Source organism: Leptosomus discolor, chromosome 16 (assembly GCF_034619465.1).
Source record: "Leptosomus discolor isolate bLepDis1 chromosome 16, bLepDis1.hap2, whole genome shotgun sequence".
NCBI lineage: Eukaryota > Metazoa > Chordata > Aves > Leptosomiformes > Leptosomidae > Leptosomus > Leptosomus discolor.
This window is the reverse complement of record NC_141406.1, coordinates 4,544,215-4,569,544: the sequence shown is the minus strand read 5'-3', so window position 1 is coordinate 4,569,544 and position 25,330 is coordinate 4,544,215. Positions and strand designations below refer to the sequence as shown.

The 25,330-nt window shown below is 43.2% G+C and overlaps 1 protein-coding gene across 1 annotated transcript; it reads left to right on the top strand.

Annotated features, from left to right (window-relative positions):
• The first annotated feature begins 23,467 nt into the window (after window positions 1-23,467).
• POP5 (POP5 ribonuclease P/MRP subunit) lies at window positions 23,468-25,304 on the top strand. Its single transcript, XM_086474474.1, has 5 exons — window positions 23,468-23,487; window positions 23,555-23,697; window positions 23,803-23,952; window positions 24,498-24,581; window positions 24,759-25,304. Exons 1-5 carry the CDS (start codon window positions 23,468-23,470, stop codon window positions 24,860-24,862), a joined length of 501 nt encoding a protein of 166 aa, XP_086330600.1. The 3' UTR covers window positions 24,863-25,304.
• Window positions 25,305-25,330: the final 26 nt, after the last annotated feature.

Here is a 25,330-nt window from a genome sequence, read left to right as displayed (position 1 = left end):
CAAAATGCTTTTTATGCCTCATTTCAGAGGTGTGCTATGTTTTGGTAGTTGATCTAACAACATCTCATTAGTACAATTATCAAGCTATATTGAATAATGTGGGTTTTAGTAATTTCCAAAAAATCCTGTTAAACATCTAGAGAAGCATTTCTATTTCATAGTTATTAAAGGATGAAATTAACTCATACAGAATGAATAGTTTTATCTTACGCAGCGGCAAAAATCAGCTTTGCAGTTTTCAGGCAGGCAGCACACACTAGTGTGTAAGCAGGGAGCTGGGTGTCAAAATGAGAGCTAATGACCACTCTGACTGCCTGTGATTTTGTTCGAATCATTGAATGATAAATTCTGACATCTTCCCCCATAGTAGAGTACGTGGGATTTGAGCTTTGTTGCACTATGCCTTAGTTTCTTTCCTTGTGAAGCACAGACAGTAATGCCCACTTTCCAAAGGTGTTTTCAGGTCTTTGGATTTAAGAATTTCTTTTCAGATACGAAGTAGGAAGCGTTGTGGGCTTCTAAAAATCACTTAGCATGTACAGAAGCTGGAGAAAACAAATCTGCTGCTTCTGGATGTCACTTCTAAATGCAAACTGCGGACACGTGCTGGTATGTTCTTTGTAAGTGGGATTTAAGGAGGGGTTCATATTTTCTGTCTGAAGCTCAAGTTCACATCTCTCCTTTATCTCCTTATTAATAACATCAAACTCTATTAAAACTGTTTCCCGCATTAGTTTACCAGGAGGGCTCTCTGTTTACTCTTCGGGCTTTGTTCAGTTTGAACAATATGTGTCTGAGCTGAATCAACCACCTGTAGAAAATCTCCTTAAGACAAGTAAGCATGAAGGTTCATATTCTAAACATGCCAGCTTGTTAGTTTTAAGGCTCACTCTTAGTCTTTACTAAAATATATAAACATTGGGAGAAGCGGGCAATTGCCTGCCATAGCTGAAGCAGTATACGAGGAAAGGGGATGATCATCTGCAATGAATAAATATCTTAAGAACCATGCTTCAGAAAGGCTTATTGATTAGCAAAAACACCTCTCCTTTCTTCCTTTTCAGGGACTTTCTGGGATATCCACAGTGAGGAAACTAGTTCCTGGTTTCCAGTTGCTCTCATCTGTTTACCCAGCTGAGAAAACCCTAATGCATAGTAGGATCTTACCAACACTGGCACTTCATGAAATGTCTTAATTATCTCCATTTCCTATAGCTTCTTTCACTTTCCAGATGATTTAGAGCTATAAACAAGGCTCCTAGAAGACTTTACAGAGATTTTGCTAACTACATCACTTAAATCTGCACATGACAGCAAGTCATACTCTTTCTAATAATATCAAATATTTTTAAAAATACATTGAGCTTAGACATTTGAAACATATTGTTAATTTCTAATGGGTTTGTGCATTAAAGGGATGAGGACTAATGACAAACTAGGCAGATCAAACAGAGGTTTTTCCTGACACTCCAGCTCTGAAGGACTCAAGTGTGGATAAGGCTGTTATGTAAGACAGGCTTTTGGATATCACTGAAGTGCTTTACAATTAAGATGGAATATTAATAAAAGACTTAAACTAAAAACCTCCAGCTATTAGAAGGATTAGGACTTTGCAGTGGGCTAGGGGAATACATACAATGTCACAGCCATCTTCTTGGCTGTGATCAAAGGCAGAAAAGGCTCTGCCAGAAACAGCATCTTGGAGGGAGGGGAATAGATCTGCAGTATCACATAATAATAATTTTAAAAGATAATAATAAGTTATTATAATAATAATTAAATAATAATAACAGCAGCAGCAACAACTCATACAGAGATTGCAACCCACAACAGCAAAAGACAAGAAACTAGGGGTGCAGCCTAGAGCTTCTCTTGCTCAGTGATGTTCCCTCTGACAGCAGGTGACCCTACAGGAGGGGAAAAGCATTGGCTCATTTACACCCCTGCAGCTGTACTGGCTTTCCTGGGAAGAGCGTGCGAGAACAGAGTTTGCACTCAGTGCATTTGTCGTTGAGCAGCAACGTCAGCTCCTTACACCTGTGCACTGGCCAAGAGGAATTAGCACGAAAGCTCACAGGGCTCAATGCTACGTAAACAAACTGGGGTTTATTAGATTTATCTTCTGGAGATTGATTCTTTTTTTCCAAAACAATCTCTTCAAGGAAGTGCCCTAAAGGGCATTTCCTTTAGGAGCCCAGGCCATTTCCCTGTGAGTCTCAAGGGAACAATTACTCTGGTAATTTCATTCTGTTGTGCAGAAATACCATTTTGTAATCCACTGTAATCAGGCAAATCATATCGACCACTTTTTGAATATACTTCTTACTTATGAGGCAGCCTTCCTTCTGGAGAAACCTGGGGACTGACCCCCTCTGCCAATTACCATCCCCTCACCATGCCTTCTACTGCAGGGACCGGGCCTAGAGCATGCTCCCTCCCAAGCTGTAGCTCTGGTAACTGTGACCATAAGTGGTTCAGTTGCCCAGACTCAGGAACAGGGACATAGCAAAAGCCTTCATTCTGTTAAGTGGAGACAGCTGGAAATGTGTCATTAATAAGGAATAACTTTTAAAGCAGTTTGGGTGCAGAGGGATTAAGGAATGCCATATGGTATCAGGAGTAAAAAGATGCCAAAGAGTGTAACTTGAATGGAAAAGAAGCAGCTACCAAGATGCCCAGAAGAGCTGAAAGTCTGGAAATACAGAAGGCAACAGGGAATATATGAAATTGCGTGTGTATGTGCTAGAAATCCATGTTTATCTAAAAGCCAGGTATGACAGTAAAAAGGAAGACAATCAGAAGCTTTATTTTTCTTAATACTCAATTTTGATGCATTCGAAATGTTTAAGAGGTTCCAGTCAATTCCGGCAGTGAAAACCCCTTAAAAATCCATATACATTATGAGATATTTTACTTCACATAAAAATTAAATGTAAAGATGCATTCTTTTAGGCAAATGTAAAAAAGGAAAATAGAACTGAAGAAATACATGTGTCTGGCTGATTCTTACCTTTTCAAAGATTACTAAGGAGTGTGTCTCCTGAGATTTTTACTGAAAATTCAAATTATGGTCTGTCCTCTTACTAGGGAATTGGCTTTTCCTCACAATTTTCAAGACTGATAGAAGGTCAGAGAACTAACCTATGGTAATCATCCAGTCCAGAATTAAGTGCAAGTCAGATCTAAACACAATGAAAACACAAAGTACACCATGCAAAAGATCTGAGGGAGAAAAGCGTATTAAGCTCAAAAGGCAAAATTATGTAGAATGACACACACACTATGACAACCAGGATGGACCAAGAAAATATTTGGTATATGGGAGAAATGTCATGGATCAGCTTTGCAAATTTTGCCAGCAGCAGCAGAGGTTGCACAACACAGACAAGATCGTTGCATTGCTACCTCAGGTAAACTGTTCATAGGAGGAAAGCTCACTGTTGCAGAGATAAATGAATGTGCTATCAGCCTGAAAGGAAATGAAACATACATTAAATTGGACAATGGCTCACAAGTGAGTATGATGCCAGAAGCAGTCTTATGTGCAGTAAAAAAACCCCAAACAACACAACAGAAAGCGCAAGAGATAGACAGGTAAAATTCAGAGATTACACTGATAAGCCTGTCACCATTAAAGGATTATAGAGGCTAGATATATGAGTAAATAGGAGACTGAAAAACATTTAAGGGTAGTGACTAAGAGTATTGTTTACTGTGCCAAGGGCGCAGCAAGCCCTATACTTGCGCAAATGGCAGCACATGTAGGAAGGTTGGTACAACATGAAATGCAAAGAAAAGCTTGATCCTGATTTTCCAGCCGAAAGGCGCCACCCATATCTCTGACTTTCCAATGCAGGAAAGGCTTATTGGTCTCAGAGTTGCCAACTAAGTAAAAGAGACAATGAGTGAAACAAAAAACCCAACAAGATGCTTTCTCAGTGGTACTGACACTGTATTCTGTTACTATAGAGAACTTCTAGGCTCCATTATCCTCACTCCAACAATGCGGTGGACACCAGTATTAAAATAAGGTACCAGTCATTGGCAAATACTGTTGATAAAACTGGTGCAGTCAGATGCTAATACGTATTTAATATTAGATAAGTTGATCTGCAGCAAATAAATTCAATAGGTATCCAGCTGGATTCACAACTCATGCCTTTGGCAAAAGGAACACTGGTGACTTAGGAAAATGTTCAACCAAAATATTAATAAACATTATTAATACCACACAAGCAATCCAGAACATTGGCTGAAACAAGACAGTATTTAAAAAACAAATTTTCCAAATATTTGTCTATTTCCTTTCTATGGTGACAAAGCACAAGGTTAATGAATCAGTTATTTCTGCAGTAAAATCTCCACGTTTTCTAGCAGAAAGACAAGATAGAAATTTAAGAACTCCCTTTTTACTCACATTTAATTAAATTTCTTATTGATCCTTTAGAAAATGTCAATTAGATTTATTTATTTTTCACAATCTAAAGATATGTAAAAAGAGACTTGCCTATACCATTGCTGTAACAATTAGCTGAAGCTTTCATACTAGTCAGTATCTGCTGGTTCATAAATTAGTGTCCTCTTCTACCTAACAGACTTAGCATGATTTTATTAATGAAGTTCTAAAGTTCATTAACACTTCAATTTACTGTCTCTGGCTCAAAAGCTTGGGGACTATTGACAAGGTTGAAATAAAGACACAATTAACAAGCAAGAATATATTAACTACATAAAGTAAGTAATTCCTGAAATGCCATTACTGTATTTACAAGTCAAACTTCAATGTATGCTTTATGTATAGGTTTGAGTATTTATAATGCAAGTTAATAGTCTCCGATGCAACATATTAGAAAACTACACTAATAACTTCGGGCTTCTCTCCTGTAGGCAAGGTGTTTAACAACACAAAAAATGAGAATGAGAATACTTACAGAGAAAAAAATGAAGTTAGAGGAACTGGGGTTTTGAAATAATATAAAGAGATAGATAAAATGGAACAAACTTGTAAGCTACACCTTGTAATCCCTGGATTCGCCAGCTTTATAACCATGACACAATACACATTTATGATGAAAATCAATAACTGTAAATATTCACAGGAGGCTGTGGACACAGGAGGTTGCCCTAGAAGACAGGCATATGCTGAAGAGGAACACACATTTCCAGCTCCAGCAACAAGATTTTTTTTCCTTGCCTGAGCAAGTGACAGCTTGGTAGCAGTTATCTTAAGCCGAAACAACTTAATCTAGGTATGGTATCACCAAGTGGGCTTAGCACACCCTAACAACAGTAGTTTTATACATTAAGAGACATCATCAACTTCATGCTACACTCTAAATCCTTCAGAGAATAATGAGGATCTTTAGCATGCTGGTTATATGTATTTATTAGAGCCATATATCAGAACAATTGCTTTGTTCATTCTTATTATGATGATCATTTGGCTTGGATAGAAGGGTGAGATATTGAGCATTTAATTTTTTAACTTCTCAGACACAGGAACTCTGTGGAAGAAGCCCAGCAGAAACACATGGTGGCTGAGCAGCTGAAGTTCTGACTGATTATTGAATGTTATGCAAGCAGAGCCCTCACACAGTTCCCTACAGTGATTTCTGCTGGCAGGAGAGGCTGGAAATAGTATTAAAAAGCAATACTTGTCCATTACAATAGCAGTATGGTGAATTGTACATATGTTCAAACAAGATGTCAATGCTAAAGACTGCTGATTACCCAGACAACACTTCAGTCGCTAACCCCATCTCGCAGCCTGTGGTGTTGTCTCACTCCCAGCTAGAGCTGGGGAATATGAAAGTTTTCCCACAGTTATTCCCCTCAATCCAGTGCTATTCCTGGAAGCACAGTCTGGTCATATTATTTGAATCCCCACTTGCAGCAGAAACACTGATCTGGAACATTGCATCCTGTACCCCTCAGAACAGCAGATCTTTTATGGGTCCTCCTGTGACCCAAGAGCCAGGAGGAGAGCATGGGAGGAATCATCAGCAAGAAAGCCCTAAATGAAGAAATGAAATACGTTTCCCTTGGAGAGGAGGCTTACTGGAGTGTAACGAATACAAGCCCCATCCCTCCTCCCCTGTGTGCACACACACACCCTAGAGGCTTTTGCAAAGCCACAGGAACGGAAATAATTTTGTTTGAATCCATCAAGCATTAAAATCCGTTCACTGAGGGATTGAAGTGAAAAATGAGCTGGAGACAGGAATTAGAAGCTCACCGCCTGGGCTGTCAAAAGGGATTTTCCCCAGATAGAAAACAAGCAATTGGAAATGCAGGGAGGTAAATCCTTTCAGTCTCTGACATGTATGCACACTCTTGGTTTCCCTTCCTGACCCTCTCAATTCTGGGTTCATGGAGCCAAACCTGGACACATCTCCTTGTACGCTCTCTGGCTACAGTGCCCATCCTTGGGATCCCCTTCCAGGGGTCCGCTTAAGAATGTCACAAGCCTTGGGCCAAAGGGAGGTGGAGAGACATGCAGGGGAGCCAGCTGCACCACATACACTGTAGTCACGGGTGCCGAAGGTGCCAAAGGGAAGACAAGGCAGCTGCTGAAAGGATTAACCAACAGCTCTAAGAACCATTTTATCTACTGTGTAAAATTTGCTGAAGAAAGAGACAAGGAGCAAAGTTGACATTATAGTTATAATCACTGCATATCTTAGTTTACCACTCAAAAAAATAAACATGACACTCCGTGTCCCTGAAATATGGTCTCTTTCTCTCAATACAGATACAAATATCTCTGCACCAGCTACATTTTGTTGATGTTTCAGAGGCTTATGTGCAACCACAAGAGCCAGAGGTCTACTTTTTCCAAAACGAAAGTGAGAATCAGGAAAATAATGTTGCAGCTAGAGAGAGTCGGGGCTACTGTGCAGAGGCCACCTCCAGCCCAGATTATGAGCTGAAGCATATAAGGTACATCTCGCATTCATAAATCTCTGCAGTCTTATAACTGGGCCGCGAGAAACAAACCATCGTCACAGCACTGTTTGGTTTATGCAGGGTAGACTTCCCCTTTAGTTGGTTGCCAGAGCTGAAGGCAAGAATTATTTCTAGCGCAGCTTCTGTATGAATAAATACAACGCGCTGTACAAAAGGCCAGTATACCTCTGGGTCCATAGCACAGCGATGCAGGACAGCCAAAAGAGAGAACACCAAAGAAACCTGTGGAACTACCAAATGGCCTTAACAATGTGCCGAGACTTATACTCACCAAACTGTACACCAGTCGTATACTGCAGAGCCAATTGTCTACTTAGTGAAGAAGGGCTAGGAAGAAAGCAGAGAGAAGACAAAGAGATGAAGAGCCACCTATGCAGCATTGAAGCTATGGGAAGAAGCAACAGAATGACAGGAGCCAAGGAGCCATCTAACCGCAGCCCAGTTCCAGACACACAAATTGGTTTAAGAATAGGGCAGAGGTAGAACAAGAACAAGATAAGCATTCACACAACAGGATCCCCAGTGCCTTGTGGCTTTGAATTCAAAAGCCAGTTAAGAGAACAGACAACTTGAAGAAGTTTAGTTTAACGTAAAATTCAAAAATTTTAACATATGCTAATATGCTTCGAGATAAAGGCCACAGTTACCTAGATACAAAGATGTATGTGTGTGTAGTAAATATTTTCTTTAACACATGCTGTCCTCTACTGTTGTGTAATATGCTTTCCTATTGTTCTGTGACTCTCTCTGGTAATAATACTACCACTTAGGTGGTGTTTCACAGCTATAGATCACACTGTGCTTAACCCAGGGGGGGTATAATTATCTCTGTTTCACATTTGGAGTCATGGAAGCACCTAAAGATGAAATGAGCCCACAGCAAGACCAGAAAACCAACTACAGTTTTAGAAATTATCGTGTTAACTTGTATGTAAGAGAAACCTCAGGAGGTTTAAATGGGGTATGCTGGCAGCATAAAGACTGTTTGAAAACACCCATGAAAGAAGCTCATCTTAATGGCAAGGCAGCAATAAACATGGACAGAGACAACAAAAGTATAAGGTGATAATGCTATGGCCATGGGTCAGAAAGTCAGCAAAAGTCAGCTTAGCAGGTATGGCAAAAAGTTTGTGTTTTGTTCACACTGACAATATTCACAGTTGTCTCCTTGTGCTTTGAGGAGCTGATGAGTTATCAGCAGAATCTTACACCAGTACCAAAGCACCCCGACAGCTGAGGAAAAGGGTTGGGAAAAAGGGCTGGCTGAAGTCAGCTGGTGGCTACGTGGCTCTAGGGACAATATTGGGGTGGGGGTTGATCTGTATCTGAGAAGTCTTATGTGCCATCCCCATTCCTGTCCCCCTCCTCCTGCTGAAGATGCTGCTGCACTGAACCTGAAAGGTCTGGTTATAAATAGCTTCTCCCTGCAGCTCCTCAATGAGCCACTGAGGCGGAATGAGTCATCTCTGCCGGCTCCGTGGCCCCCCCAAACCGACTGCGTCAGGTTGGGAGCGTGGCTGCCAAAAGCAGTGGTACACACTGTTCTCTCTCAAAGGGCAGTGGCCTTGGGGGACAGGGACACTAAACAAACTAGCTCTACTCATTACTCATAAGCACCCGAAAGCCACATCACTTTGTGAATAAGAATAATGTAAAATCCATCAAGAGCGCTTAGAAACGGACATGGGCACTTCAGCCCCCTCTGTCCACACCATTATCCATGCCACCTGGTTTTCAACTGGAGCTTCTAACCCATTAATTGGTTTATTCTGGAAATGATTGAGCAGATCTCTGAAACTGAACCTCTCATTCTACTTAAAAAGAATTTCTTACCAAGATTTGGTGACATTGTTCAGTGAATGGACATAGCAACAAGTAGGTGAGCTGATGAAGCCTCACCTCCAGGTGAGGTGTGCTATTAGGCACACCTCTGTATTTTCTATGAGGAAAGAAGACGAGAATTCTAACATGAAAAGTCAGATTTAAATTTGCCTATTCCATTGCGAGAGAAATTCACCCAGGACCCACATCCTCTTCTAAACAAGACAACACACAGAGCTGATAAGACAGCTGTATCTCTCCTAGTCCTGTTGTGGGAAAGCAGAGCATTCCCCCATGTGATTTCCTGAACTTACATAGGACCTCAGGTGCCCAGAGTAAAGGAATTCTAGGGATTATTTGTTTTGTTCATGTGAGCTTTATTCAGCAGCAAATGGAGCTCTCCTGAAACATGTCCTTTCTCAAGCCTAAACAATAAAGACAGACGTTTCATGAACATCAGGATAAATGCCAATGTAAGGAAGCGAAGCACAAGACCTAGCCAAGATAAACATACTGCTTTGCTGTGATTAACAGAGATTGGAGGGGCTGGGAGCGAGTACTTACGATGGGGGAAATAATTTTAACCAATACTGGGTAAAAATGAAGGAAAAAAGTATCATGTAGGGAGGAAAATACAAAGTTGATGCCAAAGAAGAACACAAGCAGGGTCTGGAAGCCAGTATTACTGTTATTGAAAAAAAGCAAGATTTGGAGATAGGAAGTGAGGAAATCTCCTACTGCTACATTTCTTTCAAATGGAGAGTTTAAGATAATGGGATCAAAGTGATTCTGGTGTGTTTTCCATAAACTGAGTTTAATGGCTGTGACCTGAGGTTCACTCAAGCATTGTGTGAGAAAGCGAGCTCTGGACAACAGGACAGGGAATCAAGAACATCTTACAGTTCAGTTGAAGCCAAACCTTTGCAAGTGGAATCCTGAAAAATAAAATCCACACATAGCTGTTATTAGAACTGGAAACTGGTAAGGCTGGTGAAGATCCACACAAACAGAATAAACAGAGCAACATATTTCAGTTCCCTCAGTTTGTCAGCGTTCAGTAGTGCTGACAAGAGCAATGTTCCCCAGCTATATGGCCACTGTAGTTCTGGAAACGATCCCCGGCACTGTACCGTGCAACGGCAGAGGGTAGTTTGCTTTCGGGTCACGCTGTGATGCAAAATGATGACAAAGCCTGGCAGATTTTTTGCTACCGGCAGAGGTGAGACAGTGTTGTCTCAATGGAGGCAGAGGATGATGCAGCTTTACATGAGCTGCCTTTTCATTTTCCCTCCAGTTTTCGATTCATCATCAAATCAACAAAGTACATTCTGTCAGAAGTTAATGACTTTGTTCTGAAAAGTTTTAAAACCGACCTACTTCAGAATTCTGTAAGTTCATCATGTCCAGCATCATCATTTCTATATTCATGCTGCCTGGGAATATTTTATCTTTGATGATTTTTTTTCCAAACAGAAGGGACTTGCTCCATAGAAGAACCTAAACATTGAAAAGACGTCTGTCCTGCTTTCTACCTTCTCAGCACTTAGAAAGTTATTTACTGGTACCTGGCACCCATAAAAGGACAATTCTCCTTTCTGCTATCACCTTTAACCTCTCCTCCCTTTCCTCAGTATTACCTCTTCTTTGCCTCCTAACAAGGGCACAAAGAATATCTGTTTTCTCTTGCAAAGTTCCCATATCAGCGAGTAAGAATACAAGATCCTCACCTCCTCACTTTTCACTGTGCAGAAGGGACAGGCTCATCATCACCTTTTCTCTCATATCTAAATTTTGCCATTAGAAAAGATCTGGCCACATTGCTATTGATTGCTATATTCCTTAGCTTCCCCGTGGAACTCAAGCTTTACAAAGGCTGTACAACTGCAGACTAATTGTGTCTCAAGGATGTATCTGGGCTGTACCTGAGCGCTGCTCCCAGCTCCCGTGTTGTACGATGGCTAAGAACGAACATGTGAAGGTCAACTGCTTGGCAACAATGTCAAAACCCCTACCTTCCTTTAACGATGGGAGGATAGAATAGGCGAACTCCTGGAATTTCATTAATTTCTTACCACTCTAGGATTTTTGAGTCTCACTAATAAATGCATTTATCAATCGAGAAACCTAACACTTTGGTCCTTTGTTGTATTTGAATCTCAACGCAGGTTATTTTAACCATAGCTGTAGTCCTGTCACTTGCCACTTGGATGCAGACATAGTATCCAGTATAAGATACAAGACATAGAGAGGTACCTCAATACATAAGATAAAACTCACAGAATGACAGAATCATTTAGGTTGGAAAAGACCTTTAAGACCATTGAGTCCAACCATAAACCTAGAACTGCCAAGTCCACCACAAAACCATGTCCCTGAGTGCCACATCCACATGTCTTTTAAATACCTCCAGGCATGGTGACTCAACCACTTCCCTGGGCAGCCTGTTCCAATGTTTGACAACTCTTTCAGTGAAGACATTTTTCCTTATATCCAATCCAAACTTCCCCTGGAGCAACTTGAGGCCATTCCCTCTTGTCCTATGGCCAGTGTACCCAGAGGGAGCATCTGTCCTAACAATGGGAGGAATGCCAATGGCAAAGGCTAGACTGACTGCTCCACAACAGAGAGAATGGTGGTTCCCATAATTAAGAAGTACAATATGTATTTTTATTAATGAGAAATAAAATAGTTCTTAAAAAGAAAATGAGGTATATGGGAGGCAAGAGCCTTAGTGAGGGCTGAGGTTCTGATGGGAGCAGGGGAAATACCGATGAAATACAATTTCTTGCTTTAAATATTTGTAAAGGCCAACACATCCCAAAACAGCCTTTCAGGACATGGGAAAAAAACCCAAAAAAAACCAAAAAACAAGAAAACAATTCCACCAACAGTTGTCCTAATTGTTCCCAGACTGGAAGGCACCCTTTTGTTATCGCACACAGAGAACTTGGAAATTAAAGATACTGAAACCAACGCAAATGAAATAGCTACTGCTAGGAAAGGATGAGAACTTTGACAGAGCAGCTGAAGCTATATAGCTGCTACTACCTGGGAAGGCCTGCTGTTTGCAATCCTCAAACAAGAAATAAGAGCGAGAAAGTATCTCTGAAAGTAGTTTCTTCTGTTGAACTGGTGTTTGCAGGATCCTATCTATATCCTTCCTCACCTGAGACCAGGTACTTCACCAATGTCCAGGTCTGTTTCATCCTCATCTATGGCATTCTTTGGCTACTCCGAGCATGGCGAATTCCAGCTCCTAAAGACAAAAAGTGAAGAAGCAATTAGCCAAAATGCATCCACAGTATCAACTACAATTGCAGGTGGGTTCTCTTGTCTTTTAGGCTAGGATTATTTAAAGCATTATACTTAGTTCCTAGAAAATAAGGCCTTTTTAAGGCCCTAGAGCTCTCCAGAATTTCATACAGACTTTCCTTAAACATCCCAAGAGAGAAGATTTCTGTGGGGGTTACATTTATCTCTCTGCCTGTGTAGTTTCCCAGGTCATCCCATGAAGAGCATGGTATACAGAAGTGAACAGAGATAATCAGATGTTTTTCATAAGCAACATCCCCTTGCAACAGACAAAAATTCATGCTAGTCACATTCCAAATTGGATACCACACTTGAAAACTGAGGAAGGAACTACTTTGACCGAAAACTACTTCAAGGAACAGGGGAAACCGTTCAAAAAAAGTCAAATCAACCTGAAGCAGGTTCAGGTCAGAATAATGCAGGGCTCAGAATTCAACTCTATTTTCCATCCTGCACCCTTCCATCATCCACCTTTTCTCCTTTTGTATCCACTGGATCCATCTCACTTTCCCTTCTGCCTATTCTACTGCACTAAGCAGAGATGTGGTGATTATGTGACGAGATTTCTCTTAAATTGCTAAGTGGCATGATTAAATTGTATATATAAATAGAAGAAAAATTCTCCTAATGGAACTAAAAAGTCAAGTACAGGTAGTCAGCTGCTGATGCCCAATGGCACGTCCACTAGCTTGTCTATGGTGCTTGGGAAAAGCCATGGTTGAGGTCATCCTACCCAGTGACAAGCAGGATTTTAGATAACGACGGGGACAGAAGCATTCATATCTGCTGTCATTGTTGCTTAGCAGAAAAAATGTATTCCTTTTAGGCTGTCCAGACATTCCAGTTTTTCTTGGGACCCGGTTTGAAAAAAAAAAAGTGAAAGAAACTGATTATTCCACTGTGGATAGGAATATGGAGGAGGTCACCATATGCGTAGGATAAATATCCTCCTGTTGCAAACTTACATCAGTCAGTCACCATCATCTGGTCTGTGGGATAAAAATGTCTCAGACACTGCACTCAAACATCAGAATTGCCCATCTCATTTCCAGTGTTTACTGCTGTTCAGCAGGATCAGCCATGAAGTATAATGTGATTCCTTGTTCAGCCAATTGCCCTTTCCTTTCTTTTTTTTTTTTTTTTCTTTTGGGTTATTTTTGGTATTGAACCTTTGCCTCCTCCCTTTCCTCAACATTAACAGTAAAAAAATCTGAAGAGACAACAAGTCATGAGAATTGCAAAAGAACTGATCGTGCTCGTGTTAGGAAATTAGATTGCTCTGCAGAACTTTCAGCAGATCTCCAATACTGCTTTATACCTGTCTTTCACTGATTTTGTTAAATAGTATCAAAAAGACATTGTAGACCCACATCTGAATCTAGTGCCAATGCACTGAACAGAAAGTTGCTCAGTCCCAAGGGAGAGGAGGAGTGGGTAAAGAAGAGCAATGAGAGAAAGGGAGAGGAGCACAGGGAAGAAAGGCCAAGTAATAGCCAAAAAGAAAAAATCCTTCCTTTTTGCTCTGCATACTTTCTCTTGTTTCTTTCTCGCACTCAATTTCCCACCTGTCCTCTCCCCCAGGTAGTTAAAGTGGTCTGCATACTGTGTGTAGCTGTGGCTTTAAACTGAAACCGAGTCCAAACGCGACTTTTCAATTTCTAGAGCTCTGGAAGGGAACGGGAGGGAGGTAAGAGCGTCCCTGAGGAAGCAAGGCTTCTCTGGCAGAGCTGCTGCAGCAGCAAAGCTATTAATAAATGTTTGCAATCTTTTAATCATTCTGCTAAATTGCCATCATGTTCTTGCAAACCCCATAGTGTGTCAGTGCAGCTGCCTCCTCCCGCCTGCCTCCCCGTGTTCGTGCATGTGAGTGAGGGGGAACATCAGGAACATGCTCAGATCTGAGGGCTGCTGCAGCGTTAGAAGGAAAATGATTTTGACAAGTGACTTTTTAAATCTTCCCTATTCCAAAGAAAGCAGTCCTATTAGTTACATCTATGAACCATACCTTCACCTGGTTTTCCTTCTCCAGCAAATCCTGCCTGCTCAACCCAGACACTAAACTTTTCTTCACAAAAATATCGCGTCTGATCTGCCATGGCTTGCAAGCCACTACCCAAAGAGACCACGTCTCTTGTGATGTGACAGCACTAGTCACAATCAGCTAGCAGTCACTCTGGCTTAAATAAAGATATTCTCAGCAACAGAACATTTTTGTGTGCTTTATCTGACCCACAATGGAGTTGATAGTCATCAGATACAACACAAATATATATTGCTTTTCAGGCTTTTTCTACAGGGTCAGTTAGTCAGAATATAAGTGGACTGGAAAGCTGTGATCCTACTTATGGCAAGAGATAACATTTCAGGATGAAAAGGATTAGTACTTTTAAATTAATTGTCTATTTGCCCCTTCATGTGCCTAAAGTGTATCCATTATCGTCCAAACTGGGATATAACAGACAAAGCCACCTTCTAACGTCATGGTGGAGATCAGCTTAATCCTTTGTCTGTTCCCTCCCCCAGCTCAAACTCTCATCTTCATCCTAATTATAATAGCATTTGAAATTATCATGGTTTAAAAAAAGATGCCAGCTTATATAATATTCTTATTGCTTATTAATGATTTCAGAAGGGAGAGCAAGTTGCCTTGCATTCTGGGAATTATGCAAACTAAGGCTGAGCCATACCTTCCTTGCTGGGCTCCACCAGTTTCTTATTTGGAAGCCTGATGCATGAGGATTACCATGTAATAACAGATGTTAAGGCTTTTAGTGAATGACAGGCCTGCCGCACAGACTTGAACAAGAAGACATGACAGGCGTCACATTTCACAGTGATTAGCCTTGGGCACTTTTCAGAGGCAGAAGACTCGAGGCAAAGTGACTTTAACCGCCCTGCAAGTGTGATAATCCCCAAGACGGCACAGCCTGAAGAGTTTGATTGCTGTTCGGCATGGGAGCTTATGAATAATAATAAAGAAAACATCAGACTGGGTATCGGTGACACGGTTACATGGCACTGACAGCCAGAAAGACAGTCTGCTTGGATATGAAGTCCTTAAGTCAATTACTTAATCTGAAGTTACTTATACCCTGTCCTCTAAACACGACCTCCTCTACAAAGCTATAATGTGTGAAAGACAGTAAAGAACTGAACTTGAGATTCAGTATGTGTCTTTCCGTTTTCTGTGTTTGTCGCTGTGGTATCTTTCTGTTGGAGAATATGAGGTAGAGTAGGAGGAAACGTGAATGGGCGCAAGAGCTCTGTATCCATTTTATAAACTGCTGCATTTTTATTGGAAAATGAGCTTCAATATAAGGTGACACCATCAGTCTCTGATACTAAGAGACTATTAAAAGACTAATGAAGATGCTTTCCCCCCACGCTTACAGAGAAGCACCTGCACCCTGCAAGTCCCAAAAATAAAAGAGCTCAGCATGTATAATTTAAGTAAATTAATTAAATAAAATATTTTTAAAACTATTTTGTTAATGTCTGATCTGACTCACAGATGTTGATCTTACAATACTCGGTAACATTATAATAATAGAGAAATAATAGAGTATATACGCTTTTTAAAGCAACAGGTTCTTCCATGTAGCAATATACATGAAAATGTTGAGAACTAAAGTTGAATGCATGTCTTGGGGGAATCTAATAAACGCTCAAAATCATCATCTTATGCTTTTTTAAAATCCTACATCTTACAAAAAAGAACTTCATAATTATTGCTTAAATAGCTGTCCCTCCATGTGCCACAAACAAAGCTGAGGTAGCTTTGTTTTGGCCATGCGGTTGGGGTGGGGGCAGGGATGGAGAAGAGATGGAACAAGTTAAATGAATCAACTCATGTCCTGAAGACAAACCATCACATGTAGAAAATCTCCCATATCAGCATATTTAGAAATAACTGGTGAAATCATGCAGACAGTGCTGAGTATTAAGTTACGATGCTGGGAGTACCACGTCCTCTGCTAGCCCTGCTATTTCGTCAGCAGTGCCCAACCCTGCTTTTTATCCTGAGAATTCCCTTAGGGGACTGTTATGGTATCAACAAAGAGAAGCCATGCTATGCCAAAACCTTGGCTTCTGTGACACTACAGGGTGAAATTCTTGCTACCTCTACACATCCTATGTACACAGAGAAAAAAAAAACAAACCCACACTTAACTGGCTGCAGCTTAGTTTCTTGACCCAGAAGCAGGTACTAGTTTTCAGCTACACACATTCCACAACACCAATTCCTGATGTGTCTGTCTCATGTTCTGTCTCTACACCACCTTGTACCTTGCTGGCTGGAAGATTGGTACTTGGCTTGGCACAGAGACACAGGCAGCCCGGGGTGCTGACATACAACAGGCAGATGCTGAAATGTGGGGAAAAGTGAGCTCCCTTAGGAAAGATGGAAAATGAAAACAGATACCACCAGTACTGAGAGAGAGAAGAAACCAGATCTGATCCTTTAGATGACTTGATGGAAGCTGCTCATGTTCAGAGGCAGTAGGACCAAATTCAGCTCTAATTAAGTCACTAATGTTACAGCAGGATAAACATGATCTTTTAAGCATCACAGGTATGAAACAGGGACAGAGAAGGTCACATAGCAACAACCGCTTGAGTTCCAGCATGAGCACTATGGAATTTTACCGAGGTGGCCTGAGGGACATGCTCTGGGTCAATTGCCCCCAAATCATCTCGCTGTGGCAGGTGCCATCAAGCACTGCATGAAGGTTGCTATGCGCATCACCAGGAGCTTTAGCTTGGGACCAACCAGCAGCAGGCAGAAGTCATCTCAAGTGCCAGCTCAAACCCCCATGCCCTCACGGCAACTGGTAGAATCAGCCTAGCACATGCAGTGAGGTATTTTTTAGTTTGCTTCTGTCTTCATGGTGCACATAGTTAGGAAAAGTGACAAATATTCAGTCTCTTTACTCGAGCACATCTTTAGGAAAAAACCCATAAAAATAATTGAACAAAATAAAAGCAAAATGCTCCAGGAAGCTTCCCAAAATAGGTCAGACGCTTCCAGTGCTTCTTGTCTTCTTCAATCCATAACAACCACTGCCTCTGGAAATCTGCTTGCACTTATTGGTCTTTGTGAGCACCCTCAGTCAGCACAGGAGAAACAGAAAGTGTCCCCACCTAACTCTGCACCCATACACTGCACCCTGCTCTGCTTTTGAGGGGCTTTCACTGACTGTGCTGGGCAGTGGGATGCTGCAGCTAAAATTGGATCTAGGCAAGAACAGATGGGTGGGGAGGTCTCTGTCAGAGTGGGTCAGGCAAAGAGTTGAGACGTGTGTGCCCCAAGTAGGCAGTGACTGACACACTCTTCGCATCAAGCTGACACCGGTACAAGCCGAGACCCTGCAGCTGCCACGGGGAGCCCAGCCGTACCCCGCCGAGCAGCTCCACTGCAGCCCCCCTCCTCGCCTGCATGCGTTGCTGCTGCCCTGCCAGAGCCAGGCAGCAGGCAGGGATTACGGAAGGTTGCTCCAGGATGCCTGTCCTTCTTGCCTCAGCACCACGGCTGCTGAGTGATGGATGCACTGGAAAATGCTTTTCATTGCTTCCCTCATTAGGGAGCCAAGTGCTCTGCAGAAGCCGCCTCTGATCCTACGCTGCTCTAGGCTGCTGGAGTTAAACATAAAGCCGCGTAGCGAAAGGATTGTTCAGTATATGGCAACATAAGCAGATACAACTTACTGCAAAATAGGACCCTGGCTTAATCTGCACATGGGAATTCAGGGGAAAGAAAAAGCAGAGAGCAAAGATCTGCAAGATAAGCAACACTAGACACATCATTTTTATTTCAGAGTAGCCTCTACACCAACTCATATGTGAAGAAGGTGGCTCAGGGTAGGCTATGTTTATGCTGTAAGAGCTTCTATTATCTCAACTATTACATTATTTAAGTGCTTAATAACGCAATAATTTATTTGTAGCACTCCTTGAAGTAGAAAAACGTTAATATCCTCATTTTGCCAATGTGAAACTGAGGCCTAGAGCACTTCAGGGCCAGCCTTTTACGCATATGAAAGGTGCCCAACTCCCACCAAAAGCAAAGTTATGCACATAAATATTTAGAGGATTTTTAATTAACGACAGAAATTGGTGCGGCATTTAGGAATTTCAGGTCTCAGGTTAACCAATCTACTAATTTTATATTATTGAAAGTGCTCTGCCCTTGTAAAACTCAATTTTGTTTCTTTTTCACCTTAATTCAAATATCTCAACACAGTCTCCAGTCTTTGGCAGGCACCTCTACTGTCCATGCTTACCCACAAGTGACATACTGCTTATTAGAGAGTCATGGGTTGCTTTTTCTTTTTTTCAAGAGCTTCCTTCCCCTATAGGCAAGCTCAAGGGTTTGTTTTGTTGTTGTTGTCGTTATTGTTGTTTGTTTGTTTAACACTTTCCCTTTGGTCTACCTGCGGTTGTTCCACAGGTTTCTGGAAATTTACTGAGGAAAAGTCTTGCAGCATCATCAGTGACAACCAGCCTTACAAATCGCATCTTCTGTTTAAGAGCCATTCAGCACAGAACAAAACACAGAGTCCTGTCTCACTAGCATGCTCTGAGATCTGTTATTGCTGAAAATACTGGTCTCAAGTGCAGGCTGGAAAGGGAGTCGTTGAGGCCATCCTTAAGTTGATGCCAGTCTTTGCCATAACATTATGGAATGTCGTACGCCTCCCTATAGGTAGCAAGAAGTTAAAATCCTGCTAATGCTATTGGATTCTTTGTGAAGGAGCAACTTTTCAATTACACATAATTAACAGTAATTACCCTTTATCTTCAGAGACCAGAACAAAGAATAATTAATCCATCTTAACATCCCCGTTAAGGAGGTATTAAATATGGGGTTTTTACACAGCAGATTACATAGTAACTTATGTGGCCTACTGTTCAGTCTGTGCTCCCTCATGCAGAAAGAGAAAAGAGAAGTCTGAACTGTCTGAACTAATATTCTAGTTGTTGCCTTAATTTAATTAACTAGTTTGGAAACAGCTCTTTGCCTTTTGCAGCAGCTTGAAGCGTGCTGCCTACAGATCTCTCATATATAGAAGCAGTTTTACTATATTTGATAACTAACAACATTCAAGTGGACATTTTAATAATTTTTAACATGTACCTATGAGTAAAGTATTTGCAAATATTCCCATTGCAGAGCTGGCGAAAATGAAGCTCAGAAGTTCAGGGCCAGCTTCTCACTTGGCACAACTTTTTGCACTGCTCTTCTCTCGCTGTTTTTTGCTGTGCAGGAAGAGAAGATTCCTGATTCTGTGTTCATTCTAGACAGCACATGCCAAGTCCATAGACACGCGCTTTATCAGATCTTAAAATTTGGTTTCAGTCTTCCAAAGTGGCTTCCCACTTTCAATATTTTAATGGAAGCTTGCCTTACAACACTTGGGATGTCTCTCAGAGCACACAGTTACTACTAATCCGGACTGAAATTTCCTGTTGTCAACTAGCAAAAAAAATAATGATCAAAGAAATGTAAATTTACTATTTTGATCTTAAGTGAGTAGTCCAAGATCACACTGCAAGCCACTGAAAGAGGCTGAAACAGAATTTGCTTCAAACACATGGTTTTGCAAGACAAATATTCCACGTGGCAGGATGACAGCAAAGATGAGGGCAGTGCTGCAGGCAGCACACGTGGCAGCTCTGGCCGAGAGACCAGCAGTCTCTGGCCCATGACAGCCTGGGTGCCCAGAAAGCTTATGATTAGTGATTGCATGTTAAGGTGATAAAAAGGATAGCTTTGATTCCTACGTGTATTGAGCTGAGGGATCTTGCACTTAAAAGGGGCGAGTAGAGATACAGAAAATGGAGGAGTGAAAAGGAAGGGACCAAAGGGAGAAGGAGAACGTCCCAAATGTTAAATGAAGGCATCTGCATGAAAGGCTCCAGGCCAACATGCTCAGAGAATGCACTCTTCTGTCTCAGTGACCTTGTGAAGATAAACTGAACAAAAAGCTTCAGGCAACATCAGACAGAGGATTTAAGGAGCAGTTTTAATTTTAGCCAGATTGTTTTGTATTTTTGACTGCGGGGTTATCTGGGGATGCAATGTGCACGCAGTGGAACAAAACGTAGCTGTCACCCCCAACTCTGATACTGCACCTGATGGCAAATTCAGCTCTGTGCTGTCAGGGGGAAGCAAAAATAATGGTTTTGGCTACACGGGGAAGATCAAATTGTGGTATCACAAGGATGGAGTACCAGTGCATCCTAGTTTTACTCCAGAATGTAATTACTTGGGTACCTTATGCACAAGCAACATACGAGACCTATACTCCAACACAATATGCATCAATACGCTGGTTCCCTCTACCCACATTATGTCCTTGCTCTGTATCTCCAGACTGACAGTTATTTACTGTCAACAAACTGTTTAATCCCTCTAGACCTCAGTTTCTTCATCGATAAAATGTAAACATTCTACCTAAAAAGAGTGCAACCATTCACTAATTGATACATGTTTTCTCAGTGAACGCATTTGCTGGTAATTTTAATTATAGCAAATACGTACAAACTCTAAGAGCTGCCTGCATACAATACCAACATATGCATTAATCACAATGTCTATTGCAGCTTATCAGCACAATTAATTCTATACAATACAAATGCAATCTAACCCACAATCTGGAGAATACAAATGCCACATAAATCCAAAATAAGGGTCTAGAACTTCAAGCCTGTAGTAAAATGTCAAAGCACGAACTAAAATGGCAATAAAACCAACCAGACTGATTGGGAATAACCCCTGCACATGCACACAGCCACACATAACAAACACAAGCTGGGAAAACAAGACCTCAGTATTCCTCCTGCACCTCCCTAGCATCACCACTTTCTTGGACAATCATTGATGAACACTTACGAAGAATCTTCTATCCAAAGTTCTCAAACTGCTTCACAAACTGTCTCTAATGTGTATAGACATCGCATGTTATTTCCCCCATCCTTGTATACTCTGTCCTCCATAATTTCTATTTAATAAGCTATCCCGGGGCCACATTGTCTCTCCAAGCCTGCAGGAGAGACACCCTTCCTCTCTTTTGGCAGGTCTCATGACCCACTCTTCAATTTAAATAGCATTTTCTGATTTTTTCTCTCTCAGATCTTTTCTTAGGAGACAGTTCTTTCCCACCTTGACTGTATAACTCACCATCACTTGCGACAGTTTCTTGAATCACTGACACTGGAATCAATACAGCAAAGCTGGCAGAGGATGGGAGTGAAGATGTGGGAAAACAAACGTGAAGATACTGTAACCTTTTATTCCTGGCTGTCAGCTCACCGCACCATGACGGCTGACCGGACTCACATGGCTTGTACTAACACAGGCAGTGACTGTACAGGGAGCTGTGGTGGCTCAGGGCTGCTCTGTGCATCCTCCAAACCAACAACAGCGAACTAAAGGCAATATCCTACGTGAAATAAAGCAGGACAAGGCGCTCTCACAACACTGCTCTCTCTTTGCACCGTGTCTCTCCTAATCAGCCTTCTGGACCGAGAACAGAGACCTCCGCCACACACAGGGCGCAGCCTGTAGCATGCACAGTGCACATGTCCTATTGGATTACAGGGCAGAGCGCACTCGCACGGCCTGCTTGTCACAGACCCAGCCGTGCCTCTGCAAAGGGAAGGAAATGAGGGACGGCGCGAATGAAGGCAACCCGAGCAGCCCAGGACAACCCAAGCCCGGTCGGAAGGCAGGATGGGGGATGCCACCAGAAAAACAGGGGCAGCAGGCAAATACACCTTGGCAGGCATGCTGGAAGGCTAAGCTGGGACCTCACTCCACAAAGGAAATACACGGGAATCTTGATGGACTTTGGTATTGTTCAAAAATGTAAGCATAGCTTATCACCTAGGAGCTCACTGTATTGACAAGTGGAACAGATGACAGCTAGATCCCAGTTGGATACTAAAGCACAAAACAATATGGCGAAGATCAATGCAATGCAGTCTCTCTTGAGAAAATGATTCTATCTGCATCAGCTTCAGAAGCTGACAAACTTCCCCCAGTCCCTTGGATCCTGGTACAAAAGAAAAGGTCTCTTGGAAAGTCCATACTGGACTTCATGTATTTTCTCCCCAGGCAACTCATATTCTGCAGTTCTCAGAAAAAACATGGCTCAAAAATGTGATCACAGGTGGAAGACAGAGGAGTTAATAGGCAAAAGGGAGACTGCAGCAGAACAGGCATCCATTTCAGAGGGCAGAAGTTTATCATCCAGGACAGGATTTCCACTAGGTTTATCATTGTTTTCTTTGTCTAGAATTAAGGTCATTAAAGAAGATGTTTCCACTCTGAATTAACAATGAGTTCCCGCTTAACTTATAGTGTCTCAGCGCTCCCGTGTGATTTGGCTCCAGGGACCTTGGTGAAAGTGTTTCTCCCATGAACTATACGCCGCCCTAACTGGTTCTTTCTCCTCACACACACATTCAGGTTCCCACCTCATATCTATCTCCTTAGCCCCCCCATTCCCCTCTCCCCAGTTTCTTCTTGGACCAGATCTTTTCAAGAAGCACTTCGTACTCCCTCAAATTCTGTCAGCTTTGAAAACCACTGCAGAAAGAATTACAAGAAGTAGTAATTGTGTTCCACGATTTCCTCAGCTGTTTTCATTTGATAGACAGTTAGTTCATACCCCAAAACACCCCATACCCAGAGCCTGGAGAGCTACAAACACTGGAGCACGGTTTTGTGAGGTAGCACAGGTGGAGAGCCCCTCCAGGAGCACAGGGGTGGCACCGGACGCTCTGCTAAAGCCCTCAGCCCCGGAGGGCAGACGGCGGCCGCACCACTTGCCACAGCCGGAGGGTGACTGCGGCACCGGGCCTGTCCTCACCTTCCTCCCCAGGGCCTTCCCGCGGCTGCGGTCAGGCGAAGCGGGGCTGCGAGGCGGGACGTCCCGTGTCCCTCATTTAGACTTTTCGGCACTAGACAAAGCGGGCTGAGCCAAGGCGGACCGAGGCGACACGGCGACAAGGCTAAAGCCAAACGAACCGCCTGCGGCAAACCCAGCGGAGCCGAGGGCCCGCCGCCCCCTCGGCCGCCCCCTCAGGCCGGCCCGCGCAGCCGCGAGCCGCGCGCGCCCCCACGCGGATGGTGCGGGGAGGTGGCGGGGTCGCCGCGCGGGTCGCCCTGACAGACCCGCCGGCGGCTTGTGGCGGGGGAGGGAAGGAAGCAGCGCGCATGCGCATCCTCCACGTCAGGCTGATGAGGCCGGGAAGTCCTTCCTTTGTCCCCGCCCCTTAGCGACGACGATTGGCTACGGTGCGCGGAGACGCTTCTCCCATTGGCTAGGCGAGACGTCCGTCCGGATCGGGCGCCGCCGCCGCCATGGTTCGCTTCAAGAACAGGTGAGGCAGGAGGCGCCGGGGCCGGGGCGGGCGCGTCCCGCGGCGCTGACCCCGCGCTCTCCCGCAGGTACGTGCTGTGCGAGGTGGTCTCGGAGGACCCGCGGTGCCGGCAGTGCATCGAGGACCGCGCGGTGGGCCTCGCCGTCAGGGACGCCATCGGGCGGGTGCACGGGGACTACGGCCTGGCCTGCTGCTCCGTCTCCTTCACAGGTGCTGGCGGGACGCGCTGGCCCCACCGCCCCGGGCGCTCGGCGGGGGGTGAGGGGGCGTCCCCGTGAAGGGCCGGGGCTCATCGGTGCGTGTGTGCCCTCGCAGTGAAGTACCTGAACGCCTACACCGGGACCGTGCTCCTGCGGTGCCGCAAGGACTCCTACAGGCTGCTCTGCTCCGCCCTCCCCTTCGTGAGGCAGCTGGAGAGCCGGAACCAGCGGTACCCCTGCTTCCTCAACACCTTGCACGTCGGAGGTCAGCGGCAGCTTCAGCTGCCCCGGTGCTGGGGGGAGCCTCTAATGCCTGGGGGGAGGCCGAGGAAGCTTCATCGTACCTTCCAGGCCTGCTAGAATGCAAGAACCCCATCCTACTGCTGTGGGTGCGACAGATGCATCTTACCTGTCGTTAACTCAGCAGCTTCTAGCAGATCTAAATAAGAAACGGGCACCAGCAGTTCTTTGTTGAAAGCCTCATTAGTTCTGCTTCAATCTTCATTACATTTAACACAAAAGCAGAGCAGCAAATACTATATTACATTATTTTCTTTGAAAATATATTTTTAAAATTATAGTATTGTTTATGTCCTGAAAATTAACCACTTGGGCAAATAACAGGCACTACGTGTTATAAGTTATTACTCCTCAACAGTGTAGAAGTGAAGTCTACAGCCACTTCTTAGCACTTGCATTAATGAAGTTACTGTCTGGGACACTTGTCACTCGATACAATGATCTTCAAAAATATACTAGCAGCTCTAGTTTTGTCGATTGTTACATACTGTTCTTCTGTGACTCCTACAGGTACCATAAGAACATGTCAGAAATTCCTGATTCAGTACAACAGAAGACAGCTGCTGATGTTGTTGCAAAACTGTACAAATGAAGGTGAGGTCCTCTAGCCGCTTTACTAAATTGCAGCCTCAGTTCCCAGGGGGTTTGGAGGATCTGCTGGGCTATTTCTGAATTCTTCAGCTGAGAAATGTTCGTTTCTTTAGAAGTTGAGAATATTCCAACATACATTGAGATCACATAATGACCCTCTGTTGCTCTCTTTTTTTGCAGAGGAAAGACGGTGTATACAGAAGTCCTTGTTGAGCTGTTCCCTTACAGAAGAGCAGTCTCAAAGTGGAGAGGAGGAAGATGATGCTGGCACAGAAACAGACTGAACGTTCCCAGTTAGTTCACCTCTGTCCTGTACTCGTGTAATCAAGATGTTACCTTCAGTGTTAAAGCAGGGGACAGAAAAAGCATCTGTTCATAGTTGGACTTATTTCCCCTATTCTGAGTGTTCTTAAATAAATTTTTTATAAAAAAATTACATGGTTTTACTTAAGTAGGTTCCTCGCCTATTTCACTCCAGGACTCAAACCCACCTGCACTCCTAAGGAGTGTAGCAGCTCAGTGTGATCTTCATGCTGAGGTAGAAGTGAGCTTTAGGCAGCTGGCATGGATAAGCAACGCAGTTATTCTCCTTCAGTACAGAAAACGCATTAACATTGTACTGTGTTTTACCTTATCTTTAAGGGCACTTGTTATGCACAGGGCTGTCCATGGTTTGAGTCACAAAAGCACCAGTTGCGTACACAGAATGCAAGATAGAGCTGTTAAGGCTCAACTCCATCCGACCCATTATG